We start from the raw sequence: 24,388 nt of genomic DNA, 5'->3' as shown, positions 1-24,388 counted from the left end.
AAATTAGATCACTGAAGACAAATTTTCATAGATTTTTTTCATATTTGAAATTTCAGTTTGAGCTGTCCTGGCAAGTTACTTTAAAGAAAAAGACTACTCTGTTATCTTTACAAGAAATCATTCGAACTAGAACTTCTTTGGCGGATGTGTCAATTTTTGGCAATTTTGATCAAGGTGATTTTGTGCAAGTACTCAGTTATCACTAAACATTTCAATTTTTGTCCTAAGTAACAGCTTGGTAAAAGAACTTTTAATAATTTTGAGTTTCCCGACAACTACGTACATGAAGCGAACAAAGTTCTGTGCGAACTTAAAAAACGCATTTTACGTCATAAAAACGTGAGAAAATAATTTAAGATCTACTGGGAACTCAATCGACAATAATACTGAAGAAAAATTTTAAGTTTCTCTTATTATGGAGTTGACATGGACAACTAATTTTTTGTGCACCATAATCAAATTATACACAACCGTTCAGTGGAAGAAAAGTTAAATACATACTAAGAATTAGTTCTTAAGAAAGTGACGAAAGAGTTCTTGTTAAAACTGAATAAATGGATTTGATTGCATAAAAGCAATTTTATCGCCTCAGGCGTACTCAGCCAATTCAAGTATCATAGGGGACTTTAATAGTTAATGTTGATCTGTTCGGACGTTGGTTGCTTGATTTTTTTGGATAGCCTCGTGCAATGGAGTGTGAAGGAGAACTTTCAATTTCTTTAAGTAATTAAGCTCTGCTAATAAAAACAAAAAAAATTAATTAGATGTTTATTGGTGGGGCTCAAACTACCTCTCTTCTGTGGTGCTACACATTTGTTATGGCACTAAACCGCGTTACCTTGTTTGATTGAGTTTCTTTTGTTGCTCTTTCAATGCGATTCGTTTTAATTGAACAAATTTTCTGCTTAATATAAGGTCTTGAATATGTTTTGGTGTGAAATTTTGGGCTTCCAAACGATGACGGAAACTGTTATAACAGTTTAGATAATTTGTGAACTTGTGATCTAAAGAAAAAAAACTGAGATTAGTTCTCAACTCAAATATTTAAGTCACCAAACTTACTAATCAGTTACTCCCAGGTCGAGGTGTGCGTTAATGATCAGACAATTAAAAACGCACAGGGGGGGGGGGGGGGGATAAAGCGCGTTTTTGATTACATGGACGAGCGTCATAATGAAGTGTGCCTAAGTGAACGAGCTTCCTAGTCAAAGTCTGCCTAAATTCTGATCATTAACGAGCTAAAATCTGATCATTAACGAGCTAAAGTCTGATCATTAACGAGCTAATTTCTAATCATTAACGAGCTAAATTCTGATCATTAGCGAACTAAATTCTGATCATTAACGAGCAAAAGTATGTATAAAATGGCATCAACATTGTCGGAAAATTATCTCAAGTCTGTTTAAAAAAACTGACTTTGTTGAGATTTTCACGGTGTGTTCTGGGTGTGTTTCCCTCCTCCTTTCTCATCCGGGCTGGGGACTGGCTACAGCGGAGTTACAAACAAACAACTATAGGAGATTTTGAGCAGATCATCCGGTAAAAAAAACCGGGCCCAAACTCCATCTCCAAACAAAATATAACAAATTGAATAAAATAACAGCAGAAATTTAAACAATATAGCCATAACATTGTCGGAAAATTATCTCAAATCTGTTTAGAAAAAACTGACTTTGTTGAGATTTTTCCAGTATGTTCTGGGTGTGTTTCCCTCCTCTTTTCTCATTCGGCCTGGGGACTGGCTACGGCGAAGTTACAAACAAACAACTATAGGAGATTTTGAGCAGAGCCTTCGGTAAAAAAAACGGGTCAAACTCCATCTCCAAACAAAACTAAACAAAAATAAACAAAACACAGCAAAAATATATATAAAAATAGTATTTTGAGCGCGAAATCTGACAAAGTGTTAAGTACTTTTTTCTCAGACAAGCTAGAACTTAACTCCTCTTAATTTACAAGTCCACGAGAAAACTTTAGTTCTTAAAAGTTGTTTCATAATTAAAAACTAAGTTTATAACCAGACTTTGGAATTCTTTCTCACTGAAAAAAATTACAAACGAGCTGAAATTTTTAAACGCCGTAAAAACGAGCGAAAAGTTTTAAAACGAGGTAAAAACGTGCGAAAAGTTTTAAAACGAGGTAAGAACGAGCACAACTTCTAAAAACGAGCTAAAGTCTGTTCATGGCTGATTATGGTCTGGATGGGTCTGATGATGGCAACAATAAAAACGAGTCAAAAACGAGCACGTATGAAAAACGAGCTAAAGCCTGATCATGGCAGATTATCGTCTGGATGGGTCTGATCATGACCGATTTTTATCTGGATGGGTCTGATCATTAACGCACACCTCGACCTGGGCTGTGCTCCATTGAGCAAAATTTGTCAAATTAATTTTAAAAGAATAATTGAATTGCGCTGAAAAAGCAGTACTCTTTTTGCAATTTACTCTTTAAAATCTAAAATTGAACAATAGCATCAGCGATTTTGATACTGTACCTACTTTTTACAAACATTAGATCTTTTGTAAGTCTACGACGTTCAAAAATACAAATTTGTTCTTAACTTTTCGGTTAACTCTGGTGCGACTTATGGTGTTATCCTGTTTAATTGGCTAGTTTGTTATGAATAAAACACTGTATAGTATGATATCTACAAGATGCTTATAAAGAATTTGAAAGACATACTTATGCCAATTTAGATTACCTAATTTTAATTTTTAGAGCCACCAAAACCTTTTGTCACCGTTGAGAAGACGAACGAAAACACCATTTTCCTTTCAACTGGTGAATTTGAAGATAGCTACCAGTCCATTTCGGTTGTTATGAACCCAACAGAGGCGACTTCTGTCGTACATAGCAACGGAACAATCACTGGGTTGACACCAGGCAGGGAGTACACACTTAATATTACACTGCAAATGGATGAAGAAATTTGCTCCGCAATGAGTTCAGATTCTCGCCAGAGTGAGCCCTCAATGGTCACAGCCTGTACCTGTAAGTACTTTTGAGTAGCGTCTCAAGGTGAGGTCATCATTCCAAATGAAAATAAAAGTCCAAAACTGTTTGCTAATCAAAAAAACCCATGCATGTCTTAATCACATACTGCAGACTGACTTCTGGCTCATTCAAAATTTTTGTGCACTGATACACTCATTCAAAGGCTATATGAAATGTAAGCTAAACGTCGGCTAGAAGTCGGTGCACCTAGTTCTTGAACTTTTCATCAGTCAATCGATTCATTCTGCAACTTGAATTGGTTGCAACATTCATTGTTCTCAGTTTGCTACCCAGGCCGAAAGTCGATAAGTCCAGACCGAAGATGACCGATAGAGATCGAAAAATACACGAAAGGTTGAAGCTGAATAAATAATATTACTGATGACACAGTATGGTGATTTTTGGTAACTCATTTTTTGATAACAGCGTCTTCATTACTGATTGAAGCGTATAATAAAACGACGGTTGTCTTGTAAGATTCCGGCAACACCTCGTCAGAAACTTGCGAAATAAGGTATATTTTTTCAAGAGGTCATCTTGCAACATCCCATCAGATAACAGCCCATCTTGCAAGATCTCTCACCATAATCGTCTTCATGCACATTCTTACAAAATATATGTCTCTCTTGTAAAAGCTTTGCAAGGTAACCGTCCGAAATGCAACAGTCTTGTAGGACAACGGACTGTCTTTCAAGACTCTTGCAAGATAAGTGTCTTGCAAAAACCATCGGAAACATGCCTAATCTGTGGCATGGGCCACTTTAGCTTCTTTGAAAACTAAAGGACAGCATTTGACCTATTCTGTAACCTCTCAGTAGCACTAGCAAAACGTTGTTTTCGTAGCTCCTGCTCCTCAGTAGCAATGAGGTCCGATTTAAAATTAAACTTTCCTTCGGCAAAAATTATAGCAGTAAGATGGTTATCCTGTCAGATTTTTTGAGACAACGGTTGTCTTGTAAGAATCCTGCCAGATTCTCGCAAGACTTTACAAGATAACCGTCTTTTACAAGAACCTTACAGGATCTTAAAAGATAACAATTGAGGTTCACATAGGACGTCACGCGCTCTCGGGACGAAACAAATGTGTAACAATCCGAATGGCAAATTAATACGAACCTTTTGTGACGTTCATGGAGTAAACTGATCGCAAATGTCAGATCTCATACCTGCTTATGAGCTTTCAGGACTATTTCTTAAAAATTTAAAGTCAAGTGTTTCATTTTCATTTTTTAAAATATGCACTTATCCTTTTTACGGCGTCAGGTTGCATAAAACGAAACGAATTGAAGTGAAGACACACTTGATTACACGATAATGTTTTTTGCTAAAAAAGGTCCAGTTCACAGCTTTCAAAACCTAACAATATTTTCCTCTGAAATGTTAGAAATTATAAAACATACTTTAGATTTGTAAGGAAGATCTAAATATTTAAAAGTGGACGCCCGTTGCTTACAGCAGTAACGTGAAAAATTACTTATTCATAATTTTCAACTTTTTTCAGAAAATTCTAGCAGTTTGCCAAAACAGCAACCCCTAAGCTAAAATGACAGAAAATAGTTAGTTGATCTAGAGAACAGTAAAAGAAAATGATGGTAGTAATAGTAAAACAACAATTTTGCACTCTCTTCTTTGCAAACTCATGCCCATCATTTACAACACAATGATCCTAAAAATTTGAGATGCCTCCGGGAAGTAATTTTTGTTCCTTTTTGAAACTGCTCCAAAAACAATCTCTCAGAGTGATTAAACCAGACTAAGACAATTGGTAATTGTAGAAAATTTACTCTTTTCAAAATTCACGCGTTGCTACTCTTGATAAATGGTACATTGATGCATTGTAAAATGAATTGCGAAGGTTTAATATTGCTTTAAAAACAGTTTTATGTCGAATTTACCAGAAAACTTTCTAAGATTAGTTTTCTACGAATTGAAAATGGTTTCAGATGTATCAGTTAACAATATTCAATAACACAAAGCATCTGTCCGCACAATTACGGACCTCATATGTTTAATTATTAAAAAATCTTCGTTACCGTTTCCTAAAAAAAATTGAAACATACAATTCTCCAAATTCCTTGATAAAATCCTTTAAAAATTGCGAACATGTTTTCTGTCAAATCGTTGGACATAATTTACGCAACTATCTAACGAGTTTTACTAATTGATCAGATAACTGTTAGAACCCGCGTTTTTTAACTAAAAAATTCAACAAGAAAATCTCTTTTTGACTAGTGAAAATCAAAATCCCATCGGGCATTTTTAGCAGCCTGTAATCGGATTCAACCACTTATATTCAATTTTTGCCTTGATAAATTACCCAAGTACTCTAAAGATTTTTCAAAAAGACTGACGGCGTAGTTGCAAGAAGCTTTTTTTCCTGTATTTCTCTTTCTCACCAAAATTATTCGAAAATGTGTCATATTGGCTAAAATGTTCTTTCCAGTATACCCTGAATTGAACACTAAGTTAACTTTTCCGAAGGTTTTTTCTATTCGCCTCTCAAGAGAGTTGATTAGGTCTGAATGAGATAAAGCTCCTAAACTACAGCTGGTAACCGGAAATTTTTCGGGACTAAATCTGCTTTGTTTTTTTTTCTGTTCAACTTTGCAAAAACTTTGCAAAAAAAAAAAATCAGTACATCTCAAGGAAAACAATTTGAAATCACCCTCTAAATATATATGGTATTTTGTTTTAGAAATTAGATTTTACTTGAATGGTATTCCTTATTATTAACAGAAAGGCCGAAAATGAAATGTTTCTTTTTGTGTTGCCCGGGAGACCGATTACGAAAGAAGTTAACTTAATTAAATAGTATCTATGTAGAAAGCATCATAATGGAGAACTTAATACTCTAAAGCAAAAAGATACTTAAACTCCGTTATTAGCGTACAATATTCGATACCTCATTAGTAATTGCTCTCAAACAAAGTTTGCTGCGATTAAATCGACCCCATGTTCCTCTTAAAAACAATTTTTATCAGATCAATTTTCCTTGACCCCTTTGATTTCTTGTAATCAAAAACAAATAAACACGTAAAACCTGGAAGACATGAAGTTGATGTGTAGCTGTTTTTAGCGCTCTGCTGTTTTCTAAACGTACATATAAATCACCGAAGTTGATTTGATCATTTGACCTCCGCTCAACTGTACAACCCTACCACCTTCTTGCACTCGTCCCCTCCTCCCTCCACCGCCCCAATTCCAAACGCTGACTCCTCCCATTCCGCTTACCCCGAGCCCCTCAATTAAATCCCCTAACCTCTACCCCCTCTTTTAGTACACTTTTCCCATTCTCTCAGATAAGCCACAGCTACATACTAAAGAAGCCAATCTCAGGCCCCTCAGAGCAATTCTAGCGACGTCAATGGGTTCTGTTTTTTCAACTGACTTTCTTTTCAATATTTTCCGGTAGATCCGTTGCCTCCAAGCATGAAAACATTTGTCAACGACCCAGCCAACTTTCATCAAACTGTCAACTCAATCACAATCAGAGGTAGCCAAACTCCCCTTTCGAACGGGTACAATTTGGACTCATTTTCACTGAACCAAACAATCCCCTTTGGAGGATTTACAGTCAGAGATAATTTCGGCTTAGTTGAAGATATGGAAATATTTAACCTCAGCAGCGGAACTGCGTACTCTGTATTGCTTGATGGATATGTTGGATCAAACTGTTACGTAGACAGCCTTACTTCAGAAGTTATTGGCAACGTCTGCACAGGTAACAAGAATTTATTTTTAATTTCTACAGCAATTTTTATATGAAATTAGAAGTTTTTGACATGTGAACCCTAATTTATTGAACATTTGACCTTGAAAACTTCTTTGGTTATGATGTATAAGTTTTTAATGAACATTGGTCAGCAAAATTGACAAACAAAAACCTGCTAAACTGATCATGGATTTTGCTTGTTTACTGGTAGTCACCAGGAACAGCATCGAGTACCAAGTACCTCTTTAGTTAAATGCTCGCTCTCTCTTCATTTCAGCTCCAAAGGCACCTAACGTCAGTGTTGCTTCCTCCACATCCAACTCAATCACAATTACGGGATCACTGAGCACAATCAAAAAGAGTGCCACTGCTTCATTCAGTGAGACATTCGACAAGTACAGAATCACATCTGTCAATTCAAACTACTCCATTGCCAGTCCAGTCGCTCTAATTGATCAAAATGCAACTGTTTATGGTAGTCTGGCTGCTGGAACTGTTTATAATGTAACAGTACAGTCAATCAAAGATGAGAACTGTATAAATGGTGGTCCTCAAGGAGTTGAAGGAGAAGAAGCTACTTTCACTGTTTGCACGTGTAAGTTTGTACTCAACTTTCCCGGGTAGAGGAACTGGAGAACTAAAATCTCCCGTTGTGATAATAAAAGTGGCATAATTTATCGCTGAATTAGCTTGTTATCACCGGGTGGACACTATCAGAAACTTGTCCACGTCATCACTGTTGTCCACGAATGGCTACCGCGATAGTCAACAATAGTCCAATACGACCGAAATTGATTAAAAAAATGGTAATTCATTACAGAAATGCTTTCCATACAATTCACAGATTATGTAGACATTTCCCAGTGATTGTGGAATTTTTATTGTGTAAGATCTGATAAGACGCTGACTAAGAATTTTTATCGTGTAAGATCTGAGCAGATCTTACACGATAAAAATTCCTCTTACCAGAACTTACACGATAAAAACTCTAAGAGGATTTTTTATCGTGTAAGACCTTATAAGACATCTTATAAGATAAACATTCCTCTTACCAGAATTTTATCGTGTAAGATCTGATAAGATGGAATTTTTATCGTGTAAGATCTGATAAGACGAAATTTTTATCGCGTAAGATCTTATAAGACATGTTTTAATGATTTCAATAGAACCGTATAACGTAGTCAAGTTCCTATGAAAGATAAAAAAGTAATCGATCAGCTAACCAATTATGAAATTAAAAAATGAGTGTTGATTCTGTTTTGGCTGCAGTTTTATTGTGAGTGTTAACTGGGTATTTTGACTAAATTTAGCAGTCCAAGATAGTTTCGGTCTTCGAAAAAAATTTTTCAGCCTAGTTTGATAATGAGCGCTTCAGAGAAAACACTTGCCACTAAAATAACTTTTTTTACAAAATCTTATAAGTCTTAAAAGACAGTGTAAGATACTTTTATCATTGTTGCTCTGACGCTTAAATGTTGCATGCTGTGGCTTTCCGTCTACTGCTTGAAAGCAACTCTGAATTGTCTTCAATTTGAAGAGCAAGCCATGCTTCAAGAATTTTTAGAGTCATAGCTTTCCAAATGTTTATCGTGTAAGATCTGATAAGAGGGAATTTTTATCGTTTTAGAACTTATAAGAGGAATTTTTTATCGTGTAAGAACATATAAGAGGAATTTTTATCGTATAACATCTGATAAACGACTTATCAGATCTGATAAGAAGATGCATCCCCTTACAGGCTATTAGCAAGATGGTTTTGTCAGAAATTTGTCAGATCTTACACGATAAAAATTCCTGAATTACTTGTGTTAGCAGTTTTCCCACTATATCCATATCACGGCTCGACTCACTACAACATGTGACTCTGAATTGGGTCTTAAGTGATTAATAATTGAATTTGTTGACTAACGTTTATGAGGCGAATTGAAACAGTCTAAAAATTTCTCAGTGTGAGATTACATTAAAAAAATTATATGAAAAACAAGCAGATTTCCTGACTTTCTAAATTTAAATTCACACAAAGAGCAATTTGCTCAGTCTACTCAGTATATCGTGTGGTCAGTACCTAAAGTAAAATCGAAAAAAAATTTCAGTGTCTACACACGAAACATTAGGTCAATTTACATGAAAAGTTAAACTAAATCTCAGATAGAATCACATATAAAATTCCCATGCCAACCCCAAGAAAATCAAGTACTATCACAAAAAAATTGCGTAGACTGCCATCTTTTCGAACACTCAAATCTGCTTCTTCGTTTGTCTCATCTGTTTTCGATGTTTTTAGGGTACATTTTCAGGAACAGAACAAACGATAGGAATCATCAGAAAGTTAACACCGCCCATTTCGGTTTAGCGATTTTCAAATTTGTTCGGATTTTAAGTTTTTGGGTTAGCTTTTGTGAACTGTATTGTCCGCTATCCTTTTGATTACGGGTGCATTACTCGATGCTCAATTGGTCCCAAAAACTAAATGTGCAGCTTTGTTGTTCAATGAATTTGTTTCTTTTAGAACACCAAAATACTACAATGTTAAAACAAGCAGAGATTTGCTTGCGTTCCTACAAAATGTAGCCTTATGACTTGCCATTGTCATGCAACGCCTCTGCTTTCTATTGTAAAGATCATAGAAAAAGTACAATTACGGTAAATATAAAAAACAGCCACAAAAATTTCAACCTTCAACAATAGCATGTCTTTCTATTGATTTGAGTGGCACCAAAGTTCAATTAGAGCAGGCCTTGTTAAAACCTGTAAAACAAACTATCTTTGATCTTTTGCAAAAGTTCCTTTACGAAGGGTATTTCTCTTTCCAAAGTCAAAGTAAGTAACATTAATACTTGAAATTATTAAGATGATTTACAGAAACAGGACACAGTAACAAGTGAATTAACTGCCATGGGTTGTGCTTCAAAACGCAGCGTATATCAGTTCAATAAGACAACATGATAACGTTCGTGTATTTAAAAAGCTCATCCCCAATATTTATCGTGGTGAAATCTCAAACACATCTCAAAAGAAGATATTAAGTACTGTCACATGTCAATACGTAACGTAACGATAATTAACAAACATTTAACGAGAATAAAAAACTACTCGTTTTTTTGCGTAGCAATTGTGAAGGCACAAGGCTTATTTTTAAACGACACAGATGAGTTGTTAGGGCTATAATTATCAATTACTTGGACCATGAGCTTATGGAAGTACAGCAACCAACTATATATTTAGTTGACTGCACGACGCAGAACTATATCAATCTAATGATTTACAAATCTTTTCAATTATAAACTCCGATAACAACAGTATTTCGAGGATTCAATTCATCATGTGTATGTAAAAGATATCAAACAACGTATCAGTATTAACAATTATAGCAACATCAAGTTCAATGCAACAAGAGAAACTTAGACGGCAAGGTTTTTTCGATGCTCTTTTACTGGTTTTTTCGTCTGATGTCATTGACTTCAAAACAGTTCGTATTCAATCGGCAATTGTCTCGAAAACCTAAAAATATTAAGCCGAAAACCAGCTTAATCGAGACATATAGTGGATACATTTACTTGAAATTAGGTTATTTGAACTTCTTCGGAACTTTCTACGTATATTAGAACGTTTTATACTATTTAAATACTCGATTCTGATTGGCTAATATTATTCATTCATTCACTGCGAAACATCAATTCTTTTGTTCTATTTTGCGAACCCTCAGAAATTGTTTTCTAGTGATCGCCATTTTTTCTCGGCTTTTCATGTTGACATTACATCTTAGTAGTATAGTCGTAGATCTGCAACAAATTTGTTAGAGTTTGTATGACAACAACAATTGCTTTGGTTCTCGAGGTGGTTCTTCTCACTGTGTTTTTAAAACCAAATGATAAAACAGTTTAATGTACTTACTTCAGCTGAGATAACCCAAAATAGAACTATGATTGAAAAAATGTTAATTCGTCCATTTACTACGTAACATCCTCCGGCCCGGAAGAAGATGTTGGGAGAACTGGTACAAGTTTTACAAGCGGGCGGACGAATGAACCCGTCGACGTACGTAAAAAGGCGGAGCGCGCGACGCTATCGGAGCCGTAACAGAGTTCCACAATCCGAGCGGTTAGGTAGTAACCCCTAGGGTTGGTTTCCTCAACTATCCAAACCAAGTCACCGGTCTTAAGGTGTTGCTCGGCAGGCGTCTGCCACTTAGAGCGTCGGTTCAGCGTCGGTACGTACTCTCTGATCCAACGGGACCAGATCGCATTAGCGTACGACTGCGCACGAGCGTAACGTTTACGATGATTAAACTCATTATTGCCGACAACAGACGGAATACCGGTAGAGTATTCTCCTAATAGAAAGTGGTTAGGTGTTATAGCGTTCAAATCGAACGGATCAGCGCTTACGGGTGTTAAAGGACGCGAATTGAGAGCATTCTCCACCTGACAAAAGGTAGTATGCAGTACCTCATCCGTGAGGCGACGCGTGCCAAGAATAGTATACAACACGCGCTTGAAGCTGCGTACCAACCTCTCCCAGATACCACCTTGATGTGGTGCGCTGGGTTGATTGAACCTCCACTTTATACCTTTGTGAGCGAGCTCAGCTGCAATGTTGACAACGTTCCACTTTTCAATACTTTCTCGGAGTTAGTGCCATTGTAGGACCAAATCATGGCAGGTGTACCCCTACGTGACACAAACCGCTCAACTCCCATGACACAAGAACTGGTGTCCATGGATGTAACTATCTCGACATGAACAGCGCGAGTAGTGAGACAGGTGAAGAGGAAGCCCCACCTTTTCTCAATAGTAAAGCGGACAGTAACATAGAATGGCCCAAAGTAGTCAACGCCAGTGTTCGTGAAGGGAGTAGACCGGTAAACAAGTCTTTCCTTAGGTAAGTCAGACATGATTGGTTGCATAGTTACAGCTTGGAATTCTCGGCATCTTAGGCAGTGTGCTTTGATGGAACGCAAAGATGATCTTAGTTTCAGTACTGTATAGTGTTCCTGCACAATTGATCTTAGATATTCGACGCCTTGGTGATAATGCTTTACGTGCGTGTGTTCAAGGAACACTTTTACAAACGGATGACGTGCATCTAAGATGATTTGGTACTTTACGTTAAACCCAACTTCCATTAACCGCTTGATGCGGCCAGAGGAACGGATTAGCCCATTTGGACTAATAAACGGTGAATGTGGAGCAATTCGGCTACTCCGTTTAAAAGATTTATTGTCTAGAAGATCTTTTCTTTCGGTTTCAAAAGACTCTCCTTGTACCAAGTACTGTAGATGACGCTCGGCTTCGTCAAGCTCAGTAGGGTCAGTAACGCTACCATCGAGGTTACAGTAGCCGGCATGTTTCGGCAGACGCCGGAGAACGTATGCGGCAATGCGCAAACCCTTTTGATAAGAACTAAACTTACCAAATGCGAATACCGACGGAACAGGATTTGTCTGTTTTTTAACAGATGTAGCGAGAGAAACAGTGTCTTCTATATTGACTGCTTGGTTGACGCCGAGCTTGATGTTTTTAATTAAGTCTTTGTTCGATACGAAAGGGAAACGTGAATTAGTTAGGAAATGTGGACCTTTGACCCAACTGCTTAGTCGCAAAATCTCAGCGGACATTCCACGCTTGCCAGCTTCAGCTGGATTATCCTTAGTTGTGACGTGGTTCCATTGGTCAACGCTGGTATACTCCAAAATTTCGCAAACACGGTTTGCAACAAAAATTTGTTGCTTTTCATTAGAGTTAATCCATTGAAGAACAGTCGTGCTGTCTGTCCACATGTATACTTGGTTGATAGTTACAGTATGTGCTTGTGTAATTTCCCTTTTCAGTCGAATGGCAAGTAGAGCTGCTTGTAATTCGAGTTTTGGGACAGTCATTACTTTCATTGGCGCCACGCGCGCTTTCCCCAAAACAAACACAAGCTCTGTTTTTTCTTTGCTCGTGGGAGTTGTTACTCGGGCTCGCAGGAATGCGACCGCACTGAAAATATCCTGGGAACTGTCACCGAACATATGCAGCTCTATATTATCAAAGGTTCCACTAAAGTAACTTTGGAGAATTTTGATGTTTTCAAGCTTTGGTAAGTCTGCACTCCAGACCAAAAATCTTTGAACCATGTCTTGTGGAAGCTCGTCATCCCATTGTTGTCCCGTGACACGCCAGATGTCCTTTAACAGCAGTCGAGCACCGCTAGTAAACCGTGCGACAAGACCAAAAGGGTCAAAGTCTTTCGAGACAAGACTTAGGACCAATCGTTGCGTGAGGGACTTGGTGATAGCGCAGCTTGTACCCGTACTCACAACTAAGGTGTCATTATTGTGATTCCAGCTTAGCCCTCGCACATGCGATGAATCCTCCTGACATGACACAATAACCTTCGGCTCAGTAGATTGAGGAGAACCATCAATTGGGTCAGCCAGATTTGGCACATTGCTTACGAACTTTGTAAGCTTGAACCCACCGAGATGGAGAAGATGTACCAATTCCTTCGATCTATTGATGGCTTTCTCAGGAGACTCCACTGAGTCAAGGTAATCGTCCATGTAGAAGTTTTCAAGGACGTCTTTTTCAGCTTCGGGGTAAAACTTGGCATTGTCTCTCGCAGTGCGTTGTAAGGCATAGTTGGCGCATGTGGGCGGGTCTTTAGCCTTGAATATATGGCGCGTATATTGATACACTACAACGTTAATTGTGGGGTCCTCCCGCCACAGAAAGCGAAGTGATGGTTGATCTGATGGTAGTACACCAACCTGTAGAAACATTCCCTCGATGTCGGCAGAGACGGCATATGGATGTTGTCGGAAGCGAAGAAGTACGTAAATAAGTTTTTGGAGCAGATCAGGGCCAGTGAGCAAAGATTTATTCAGTGAGGCACCATGAAATTTTGCTGCTCCATTGAGCACCCTACGCACCTTACCCGGTTTGTTCGGGTTTAAAACCGGATGGTGGGGTAAGTACCACTCTTTGTCGGACCGGTTTTGAATCTTGTGAGCGTCTGGAACCTCAATTATATACCCTCTATTCAGATCTTCCTTGATGGTACTAGTATACTTCTCCCTAAAATCTTCATCCTTGGCCAATCGTGTTTCGAGAGACTTTAGTTGCACAAGGGAGGAGAAGTAATTATTTGGGAGCCTGGTGTTTTCTGCTGCCCACAGCATTCCGACATCGTATCTCAGGCCATTGTGTACGGTGTTGTTCTCAAGGATTTCGTGAGCCCTTGCGTCTGCTGCAGATCTTGTGTCGACCTGCTTATTTGCCCCGAAAGATTAAATGCCGTACCATGACTTTACTTGACTTGCTAATCATTGTCATGTTCAATATTCACTTTAAAACACGTTGAGGTTATACAAGAACTTGATGGTAACGGACCGCTTATGACCCAACCTATGGGTATGGGTACGGCAACGGGTGAACGCTTCTCATCGGCAGAGAAGTATTCTATCGGGCGGATGGCATGATAGACATCTTGTCCGAGTATCATCTCAATGTCTTTATAAGAATATGTCACGGGATCAAGGACTGCTAAGTGTGGGTAAGTCTTTTGCAGGGCCTGTACAATAATTATATCGGAGCCGACGTTCAGACTCTCTTTAACGAAAGAGTTGATGGTAAATGGTTCGAAATCTTGATGTTCTCTTGATTTCACAGTAACTTCAACAACCCTAGTATCAACTACTTCTTCGGTGTTAATACCCTTGACCGTTAGCTTTAGTGCTTTACCGTGCAGAACGAGTCTATCTGCGAGACTACCGGCCACACAAGAGTTACTACAGGCGGTATCACACGAAACTAAAACCTTGGTATCTACACCGGACGAATTGAGCAACTGCAATTCCGTTACCTGAAGGAGCCCCTTAACATCAGTAACAGATGACATGATTGTGGTCTTATTAGCCGGCTGTTGACTAGTGGTTGCTTTACTTTGACCTGTGTGGCCAGAAGGCTGAATGGTATTGGAATGTGTTGACTGTTTTGTTGGGAAAACACTATCTGCTCCATGCAATAGACCAAAAGGGTTGGGAAAACCCTATCTGCTCCATACAAAGACCAAAACGGTCAAAGTCTTTCGAGACAAGACTTAGGACCAATCGTTGCGTGAGGGACTTGGTGATAGCGCAGCTTGTACCCGTACTCACAACTAAGGTGTCATTAGTGTGATTCCAGCTTAGCCCTCGCCCATGCGATGAATCCTCCTGACATGACACAATAACCTTGGGCTCAGTAGATTGAGGAGAACCATCAATTGGGTCAGCCAGATTTGGCACATTGCTTACGAACTTTGTAAGCTTGAACCCACCGAGATGGAGAAGATGTACCAATTCCTTCGATCTATTGATGGCTTTCTCAGGAGACTCCACTGAGTCAAGGTAATCGTCCATGTAGAAGTTTTCAAGGACGTCTTTTTCAGCTTCGGGGTAAAACTTGGCATTGTCTCTCGCAGTGCGTTGTAAGGCATAGTTGGCGCATGTGGGCGGGTCTTTAGCCCCGAATATATGGCGCGTATATTGATACACTACAACGTTAGTTGTGGGGTCCTCCCGCCACAGAAAGCGAAGTGATGGTTGATCTGATGGTAGTACACCAACCTGTAGAAACATTCCCTCGATGTCGGCAGAGACGGCATATGGATGTTGTCGGAAGCGAAGAAGTACGTAAATAAGGTTTTGGAGCAGATCAGGGCCAGTGAGCAAAGATTTATTCAGTGAGACACCATGAAATTTTGCTGCTCCATTGAGCACCCTACGCACCTTACCCGGTTTGTTCGGGTTTAAAACCGGATGGTGGGGTAAGTACCACTCTTTGTCGGACCGGTTCTCAACCTTGTGAGCGTCTGGAACCTCAATTACATACCCTCTATTCAGATCTTCCTTGATGGTACTAGTATACTTCTCCCTAAGGTCTTCATCCTAGGCCAATCGTTTTTCGAGAGACTTTAGTTGCACAAGGGAGGAGAAGTAATTATTTGGGAGCCTGGTGTTTTCTGCTGCCCACAGCATTCCGACATCGTATCTCAGGCCATTGTGTACGGTGTTGTTCTCAAGGATTTCGTGAGCCCTTGCGTCTGCTGCAGATCTTGTGTCGACCTGCTTATTTGCCCCGAAAGATTAAATGCCGTACCATGACTTTACTTGACTTGCTAATCATTGTCATGTTCAATATTCACTTTAAAACACGTTGAGGTTATACAAGAACTTGATGGTAACGGACCGCTTATGACCCAACCTATGGGTATGGGTACGGCAACGGGTGAACGCTTCTCCTCGGCAGAGAAGTATTCTATCGGGCGGATGGCATGATAGACATCTTGTCCGAGTATCATCTCAATGTCTTTATAAGAATATGTCACGGGATCAAGGACTGCTAAGTGTGGGTAAGTCTTTTGCAGGGCCTGTACAATAATTATATCGGAGCCGACGTTCAGACTCTCTTTAACGAAAGAGTTGATGGTAAATGGTTCGAAATCTTGATGTTCTCTTGATTTCACAGTAACTTCAACAACCCTAGTATCAACTACTTCTTCGGTGTTAATACCCTTGACCGTTAGCTTTAGTGCTTTACCGTGCAGAACGAGTCTATCTGCGAGACTACTGGCCACACAAGAGTTACTACAGGCGGTATCACACGAAACTAAAACCTTGGTATCTACACCGGACGAATTGAGCAACTGCAATTCCGTTACCTGAAGGAGCCCCTTAACATCAGTAACAGATGACATGATTGTGGTCTTATTAGCCGGCTGTTGACTAGTGGTTGCTTTACTTTGACCTAAGTGGCCAAAAGGCTGAATGGTATTGGAATTTGTTGACTGTTTTGTTGGGAAAACCCTATCTGCTCCATGCAATAGTGTATTATGCGAACTATTGCAACCCTCTGCTCGGCACTTTCTCGGTTGAGGGCACTGGCGGAATGTGTGCTTATTGCGTAAGCTCGAGAAGCAAAGTATATTATCCCCCACCAACTTAGCTCTCTGGGTTGGAGTCTTTTCTTTGAAATCTCGACACTCCCATAGCCGATGGTTACCTTTGCATACAATGCAGCGAGAATAAGTGTTTGTGGAAGTTGGCATTTGCTTCTTTGTTTCCCTTTGTTGTGAGTTTGATGCATACACTTTTGAGGCTGTTTTGGTCTTGGTTACTGAAGTGCTGTTATCTTCACGCTTTGCCTTGGTTGCACTTTGTTTCATAAGATCATGGGCCTCAGCCTCTTCTTTAAGCCAATCGTAAATTCAAGGAGTGTAGGCTTAACCCAGTGCCTTTTCACCGTAAAGAGCGACCATGACTCTTTCATGTTTGGTGGTAACTTCTGTACCGCTTGATTAAGTAGGGAAGCGCTTTTCAAGTCAGCATCTTATGATAGTGACTTGAAAACCCCAAAGAGGCTGGATATGGCTGCAGAATAGCTTATGATGTTATCACTATTGTGCATTTAAAGAGGTGTAAAATTGCTTCGTTTATCCAAGTGTGCACTAACGACTGCCTGTGGCCGGCCAAATTTAGGTTCTAAAGTCCTTAGTGCATCATTGTACATTAAACCACAGTAAGCAAACTCGGCGATTGCAATCTTTGCTTTACCGGTGACGAGTGTTTTAAGGTATGTCAGTTGAACGTCATCAGTGAGCGAATGCGAGTCAATCACGCTTTTGAATTGACCATACCACTCATGCCACTGTAATGGGTCACCGTTAAATTGTGCAAGTTTCCATTCTGGCAAGGGGTCATTTTTCTTGCTGGTTATTGCATCAGTCAACTCCCTAATCAATGACGTATTGTCTGCTATTGAAGGGGCGGGCGCAGACACCTGCGGACCACTCCAACTCAACGGTGTGGGACCAACATAAGGATTTGTCGGCTGAAAAACTGGAGTGGCTAGACCAGGTAAAATATTACTTGTAGTTGCGATCGGGTTTTCCTGTTGTGTGCCGGTTGGTGATTGCATATCAATCAAAAGGGGTGAATTCGAATATATTTGTTTTGGAAAATTCGTAAATGATGGTGCGATGCGTGCCTGTAAACTTGGAGCAACATTATTTACCGTAGTAATGTCTTGGTTGACTAATGACGGTCTCTGCTGTGGAAAACGCCCATGACTCATATTTGGCACAAAACTTTGGCCAAGAGGGATATTGGGCATATTTGGTGCTGTGGACGAGAGGCTGATTAATCAAAGGGGCATGTGGGATGGGAGCAGTGAAATTAGGTGCGAAGACTGGGTTCGGAATGGGAAGGACATTAGGATGAGCGGGTTCGGAGATGTGCTGTTCTGTGTTTGGACAGGGTGGGGCGCTTGGGTGCAAGGGAACGTTTATTGCTGGGGTTGGATGATTTGTTGTCGGAAAAGGAAGAAGAGTGGCGTTTGGTGCTCGGGGAACAAAATTAATTTGTTGTCGGGAGCGTATGCGCTGGGCCAAATTATTCTCAGGCAGACTTGATGTTTCAGGTCCCCTTGCTTGTGAAAATTGAAGTTGAGCGTTGGGAAATATCTCGGATGCATCATTTTGATTTACTTGCTGTGCTAACGGCTGTGTTGGATTGGGCTGTTGAATGGACGGTGAATAATCCGCTGGGGGCGTGTACAGAAAGCGGGTGACTATCTGCGGTTTCTTGGTTAGTTAAGCTTGAAAACGGCATGCCATGTTGGCCTGTTTCATTCATTTGCGCCCGTAGGTGCGCCTGGTACATCGCCTGTGTGTTAGCAGCAGCCAAAAAAATTCAGGTGGAGTATAATAAGGGTCGAGTTGCTGCAAGGTCTCATTGCTTAAAAAGTAATTGCCTCGACAATTTTTTGGAATGGAATACTTTGAAATGTCAGTGTTGTGATCTTCCACTGATTCGTTGTTATTGTTGCTAGGGCATTCTGGAGGGTCTTTCGTAACCTCTGGTTCGCCAGTTTTCTCATTGTTAAAACTCAAGGCAAGTGAGGTGTTGATCCAGTCCTGAACAGCCTTTTCACTTCTCATTGAGCTCCTAGCACTTGCAGTTGTTTCAGATTGGCTACCTTTAGAAACGGCGTCCAGCAATTCAAATTCTTGCAGAGTTGCCTCTGCCAACCGTTTCCTGTTGTTTTCCTCCAGTTCATCTATTTCCATTTGCTTTTTCTGTTTAGCAAGGCGAATGGCTGCCTCATTCTGTTTTCAATTTCCTCGCGCTTCATCTTAGCAATTACATAATCATGTTTACGCTGACTAGATGTTTTTGACGAGGCCATAATTGAGGGAACTCTAGAACGAATGGAAGCCCTTGGTTCCTGGAACTCACTCACTTTATCATCAGCAGAGTTGATGTAATTTCGTGCTGAAATGAGTATCTTGTCGTTCTTAGTTGTCATTGCTTCCAAGTAAGACTCTAATGAAGGAACAAGTTCACTTGGATCCTTTGTTTTTCCAGCAAGTGCAATCAAGTCCTCATTTTTGTCTACAACAGTCATAAATGCTTCGTTGCGTTTTGTTACTAGGCGTTCAACTTTCACTCGCCTACTTTGGCTATTTGTACAATGAAGGATATCTTCATGTATAGCTTGCAATTCAACTTCACGATTTAACCTGGCAGCGTACAACTTTTTGACTTTTTGGTCAAGACTATTAGACATCACGATGTTATTATTTCCAAAGACCGGCAAAACTACCACTGCACACGTTTATCTATTATATGCACACTCCAAACAAACCAAACCCACGCAAATTAAACCCAACGCAAAAGACACCAAACACAGCACACTGTAGACAGTCTGTAAAACAAACCGCCCAAAGAGCAGAAAAGGTCGTCGGGCACACAGTGCCCGACAAAAACAGAAGTGGAGCGCTGAACGCTATGCGCTCAACGCGGAGGGAGACAAAGGACACACGGGAAGTCGAGCCAGCAGTGCGCGACGAAACGGAAACTGGACGTACGGGAAAGCGAGCGAAAAACGCGCAACGCAACGAAACGGGACGGTGGGTAAGGACGGGCGGGAAATGAGGTCGGAAAGAACTATGTTAGCAGACCACAAGAAAAACTCAACCAAACAACCTAGCCGTAACTCCAGAACAAACTTAAGTCACACCCTAGGAAGAAAGGAAGAAGGAGAGAAGCTACTGCAAGACAATCTAGCATAGATCATTATGGGGCTTAATATAACAACAAGTTAATTTACGGCAATGCAGTAGTACACTAAAAGGATGAACAGTTCGAGAAATTTACTAGCCGTAACTCCAGAATAAACTTAAGTCACATCCTAGCAAAACCCAAACCACAACAAACAATCAGCATGCTAACGGTATTAAACAAACTACAGCAAAATTGGATAAACTACAATAGTGTGTTTGTAGACTAAGGCAGTTGGAAAAGTCAAGAGACAATCAAGCCGTAACTCGAGAATAAAAATAAGTCACACCCTAGAAAGCTATAAGACCTAAACAACAACCCAGCATACTAGCATACTCAACATACTTCAGCAAAAACAACAACACATTTCATCGCATATGACATACTACATCTAAATCAGGAAAAGTAGCGGAAGAAAACGAAAAGCGAAGTTTTGGGAGAGCGTCGTTATTGAAAAAAAATGGAACACGGAGAATTGAAAAGTTAAAGGACGAAAAAAAAGACGCGAACAAAACGGTACATAAACGAGCGACGAGAAAAAAATTTTGGGAACTCAATAATTTTTTTGTAGACCGGAGGTTGTGACAATTTTCACAACTTTTACCGCGTATTGAGTTTCACTCAATAAACGAACCTTGTTATTGGAGAAATTGATTTTTGACAACTTTTTCAAAAATTTATGCTTTTGTCCAATTTTTCTCTATTTATGGTCAATTTTTTGCAATTTCTTGAATATGGAACGGTAATCCACTAAACTGGACAGTTTTATGTTCGAAAATACGGTTTATGAGTTTTCGGCAATAATTTTCATAATATTTTGAATTGCCTCAAAAGTTTTCAAAATTGGACAATTTAGCATAAATTTTTCTCAAATTTCTCTATATCAGAGGTTAGTTTTGATATTTGAACCGACTAAAGCAATTTTTTCGAATTTTTGCTAATTCGACCAAAAATTTTCAAAATCGATGTTTTTTCGTCTCAAAAATTATGTTTGCGGTGTTTAAAGGTGATCTTCAATCTAAATTGATGACTAAAAAGTCTTCGTTAACTACCACTATCAGAAAAATTGCGAGGGGTGAAGCTTGCCGTCTAGGTGATAAATCTAATTATGTCACACAAATCAGCAAAGGAAATTCGTTAATGTTCTGTCTTACAGTTTTGTTGCTTCATTGACGGGTTCCTAGTGTGTGCTATCAACATAGATCCAAAGATACTTCTAATTTCAGCTCTTGATCCTGCAACTCTAGCGGCGCTTAGTCCAGCTCCAGCGTATCAGCGTTAAGACGTTCAATTCAATAAGTTTATCACAATTAGGATCTGTGCATCCATCAATAAATGCATCGCCATTAAACTCCATTAAAGCTGCATTGTCATCCTCGCAATCAGGAGCAATTGCAGTGCAATCAGATATCTGGAACTCTGTCAGAATGTCTTGAGAGTCTCCATACTGGCTCAGTTCGTACACACACGGTCCATTTATTCTCTCTGCGTCTATCAGCACATTGCCTGGACCAAGCAGAACTGATGCGATAGTCGATCCGTTAGAACTGTTAGGCTAAAAGTGTTCTTAACTGGTCGCGGCACAATATAAACTCTGATAACAACAGTAGTTCGAGGACTCAATTCATCATGTGTATGTAAAAGATATCAAACAACGTATCAGTATTAACAATCATAGCAACATCAAGTTCAATGCAACAAGAGAATATTAGACGGCAAGGTTGTTTCGATGCTCTTTTACTGGTTTTTTCGTCTGATGTCATTGACTTCAAAACAGTTCGTATTCAATCGGCAATTGTCTAGAAAACCTAAAAATATTAAGCCGAAAACCAGCTTAATCGAGACATATAGTGGTTACATTTACTTGAAATTAGGTTAATTGAACTTTTTCGGAACTTTCTACGTATATTAGAACGTTTTATACTATTTAAATACTCGATTCTGATTGGCTAATATTATTCATTCATTCACTGCGTAACATCAATTCTTTTGTTCTATTTTGCGAACCCTCAGAAATTATTTTCTAGTGATCGCCATTTTTCTCGGCTCTTCTTGTTGACATTACATCTTAGTAGTATAGCCGTAGATCTGCAACAAATTTGTTAGAGTTTGAATGACAACAACAATTGCTTTGGTTCTCGAGGAGGTTCTTCTCACTGTGTTTTTAAAACCAAATGATAAAACAGTTTAATGTACTTACTTCAGCTGAGATAACTCAAAATAGAACTATGATTGAAAAAATTTTAGAATACCTTTCATAGTATATTGAAAATTGAATGTCATTTATCGCCAAAAGATTTAGATTACTCGATATTTTTCGTTTCAGCGCCTGCTATGCCCAGCATACGGGTCCACTCAAATTACGGTTATTTCGAAAACAAAGTTGTGATTGAATCTGTCACTTCAAATACCGGATCTTTTGACACATTCTCAGCATATCTCAGCCCGGCACCCACAAACACTTCGTATGTGAATATTACCAATGAAGCATTCAACTCAACTGATTTGGAACTGACTAATTTGGATGGAGCAACCGAGTACATTCTAACTGTGCAAATTGAAAAACGGCCTGATGCCTGTGGAATAACAGAAGCAGGCAGTTTGTTCAACACAAAATCAGTAGCTGTTTGCACAGGTATGTTTGCGTTAATTGTAAGCTTAAGTTGTATAATCCACCAAAATATAAATAAATGGCCGGTTACCAAACAATGGTATTATTCTAACTATATTATTGTGCACACGTGGAACATTGAGAGCAAAAGGTTAGGCAAACATCAACTCTGGTGTCAAGTCCAGTTCTGATCCTTTGCTAGAACAGACATGGTTAAGCTTGAAAAATTTGCGAATTTTCCATAATTGATTAAATTGACGTTTTTTTTGCTCAGCGCTAGTTCTTTTTATTTAACCTTTTAGCAATTTTTACAGCAGGTTTATCAAACAAAATAATTTAAAGAAAATTATGGAAAACAAAGAACAATAAACACCGAGAGATAAAATCTTGGGAAATAAAAGTCATTGCATTTTTACTGAAAATCTGATCAAATCATGAACGATGGGGGCCTGAAAATCAACATGATCTTCAATATGATCTCAAGATGATCGCTAAAAGCATTTTTTTGTGTGGGAGCTAAAAAATTATGATCTTCTCATTCTTCAAACATCGCTTTTTTAAATTTGCTAAAAAAAACTTTGATTCCTTGTGGTTTTTTTTCCATAGCCCGTGAGAACTTTTTATTGTGTCAATTCAACTTTTGTTGTTAGTAAATATCTGCTCAAAATCTGCTTACTAACTTTTCCGTGGCAAAAACAGAACCTATCTTTTTACAAAAATTTTGTTAAAATTTAAAATAACTTCAATAGCGTGCTACTATCGGAATTCTCCTGAAGAAAAGAATTTTATCGTTGATGCTTTTTTGTTTGTAAGACGACTTCGAAATAGGATAAACTGGGAAATCTCAGCGGGCATCATGTTGCAGTATGTTGCAGTAGCGGCCCTAAGGTAGTTCTAGTAGTCTTTTTGCTGCTAAGTGTTATAAATTGCTGGAAAGCTCATAATTCATAGAATAAGGTCAGTTTTCAAAGTTTGTGATCCCAGAGAGGAACATTTTTTTGTTCGTGTCATTTTTTCTTGATTTTTTTTGTTTTTGGTAATTTAAACGTCAGTAATAGTTTACATGACTCTTAGATTCATCACGAGCATCTGCCGGTACCGAAATAAACAACTTCAATGGAAGAAAGAAGATTGCTGGCGCTTTGGGGCTCCGACATCCGTTAAATGCAGAAAGCGCTCAAATTTAGTGAAATTCGTTTTCTCAAAGCAATTAAAAGCCTCAAAAAGTAAAATTGAGTTCAAATAAAGGTTAAAATTTCATATTTTCCGTTGTAAGTGATTTCACAAAAATTTAATTCTTGAGTCCTTTTGCCGCACAAATTTACAAATTAGTTTTTTGAGATTAATGAAATGAGGGACTATGCTGCTATTAATCTGCAGCACAATTCTTCGTGGACGCGCTTCCGTCAAAAATGTTTTGCGATGAAAAACAGTTTTCCCTTTTCAACTTCCACTTTGAACGTGATAAACACTGACAAGAACTTTCATATGAGGAATTGCCGTTTCGTCCACAAAGTTGGAAAGTATGTTTCAAACGCTCAATTATTAATATAGGAAATGTGAAATCTGGTAAATTTACTCAAAATTTTGGTACCGGTAGATAGCTCGTAATGATCTACTAAACATTTTTTTATGCTTATATATTTGATTTTGTCTGTTATTCAACCAACTTTACACCAGAAATTTTTTTAAAAAAACGCATTTTTAGCAGCAAAAACTTTTTTTAATTTCTTCAAATTTTTTTAATTAAAAAAAAATTCTGATTGAAAGTCAATAGTTCTCAAAAACTCTTTTCAGATCAGTGTGTTTTTTCTAATAGCCACAGTCAGCTTCTAAAATGGTTTTCATTTATGAGTTGTTTTTTTTACAATCCAAAAATCGGACTGCTGGAAAGTCAATTTTAGAAAAAAATTTCAGACTGCTGGAAAGTCAATTTTTTGAAAGCGATATTTTCTTCACGGCTGGCAATTTGACATCTGTTTTT

General features: G+C 38.8%; 1 protein-coding gene across 1 annotated transcript in view; it reads left to right on the top strand.

Moving 5' to 3' along the window:
- Window positions 1-24,388, top strand: part of LOC142349675 (uncharacterized) — a 166,878-nt gene that overhangs the window by 61,338 nt on the left and 81,152 nt on the right. The window contains exons 12-15 of the mRNA XM_075401399.1: window positions 2,722-2,994; window positions 6,410-6,718; window positions 6,987-7,304; window positions 22,120-22,428. Coding sequence (XP_075257514.1) covers window positions 2,722-2,994; window positions 6,410-6,718; window positions 6,987-7,304; window positions 22,120-22,428 — 1,209 coding nt within the window. The remainder of the gene's footprint in view (window positions 1-2,721; window positions 2,995-6,409; window positions 6,719-6,986; window positions 7,305-22,119; window positions 22,429-24,388) is intronic.

The sequence above is a fragment of the Convolutriloba macropyga genome, chromosome 11 (genome assembly GCF_964194025.1).
Source record: "Convolutriloba macropyga chromosome 11, txConMacr16.3, whole genome shotgun sequence".
Lineage (NCBI taxonomy): Eukaryota > Metazoa > Xenacoelomorpha > Acoela > Convolutidae > Convolutriloba > Convolutriloba macropyga.
Note: the sequence above shows the minus strand (reverse complement) of the source record. Positions and strands in the feature narration are given on the sequence as shown.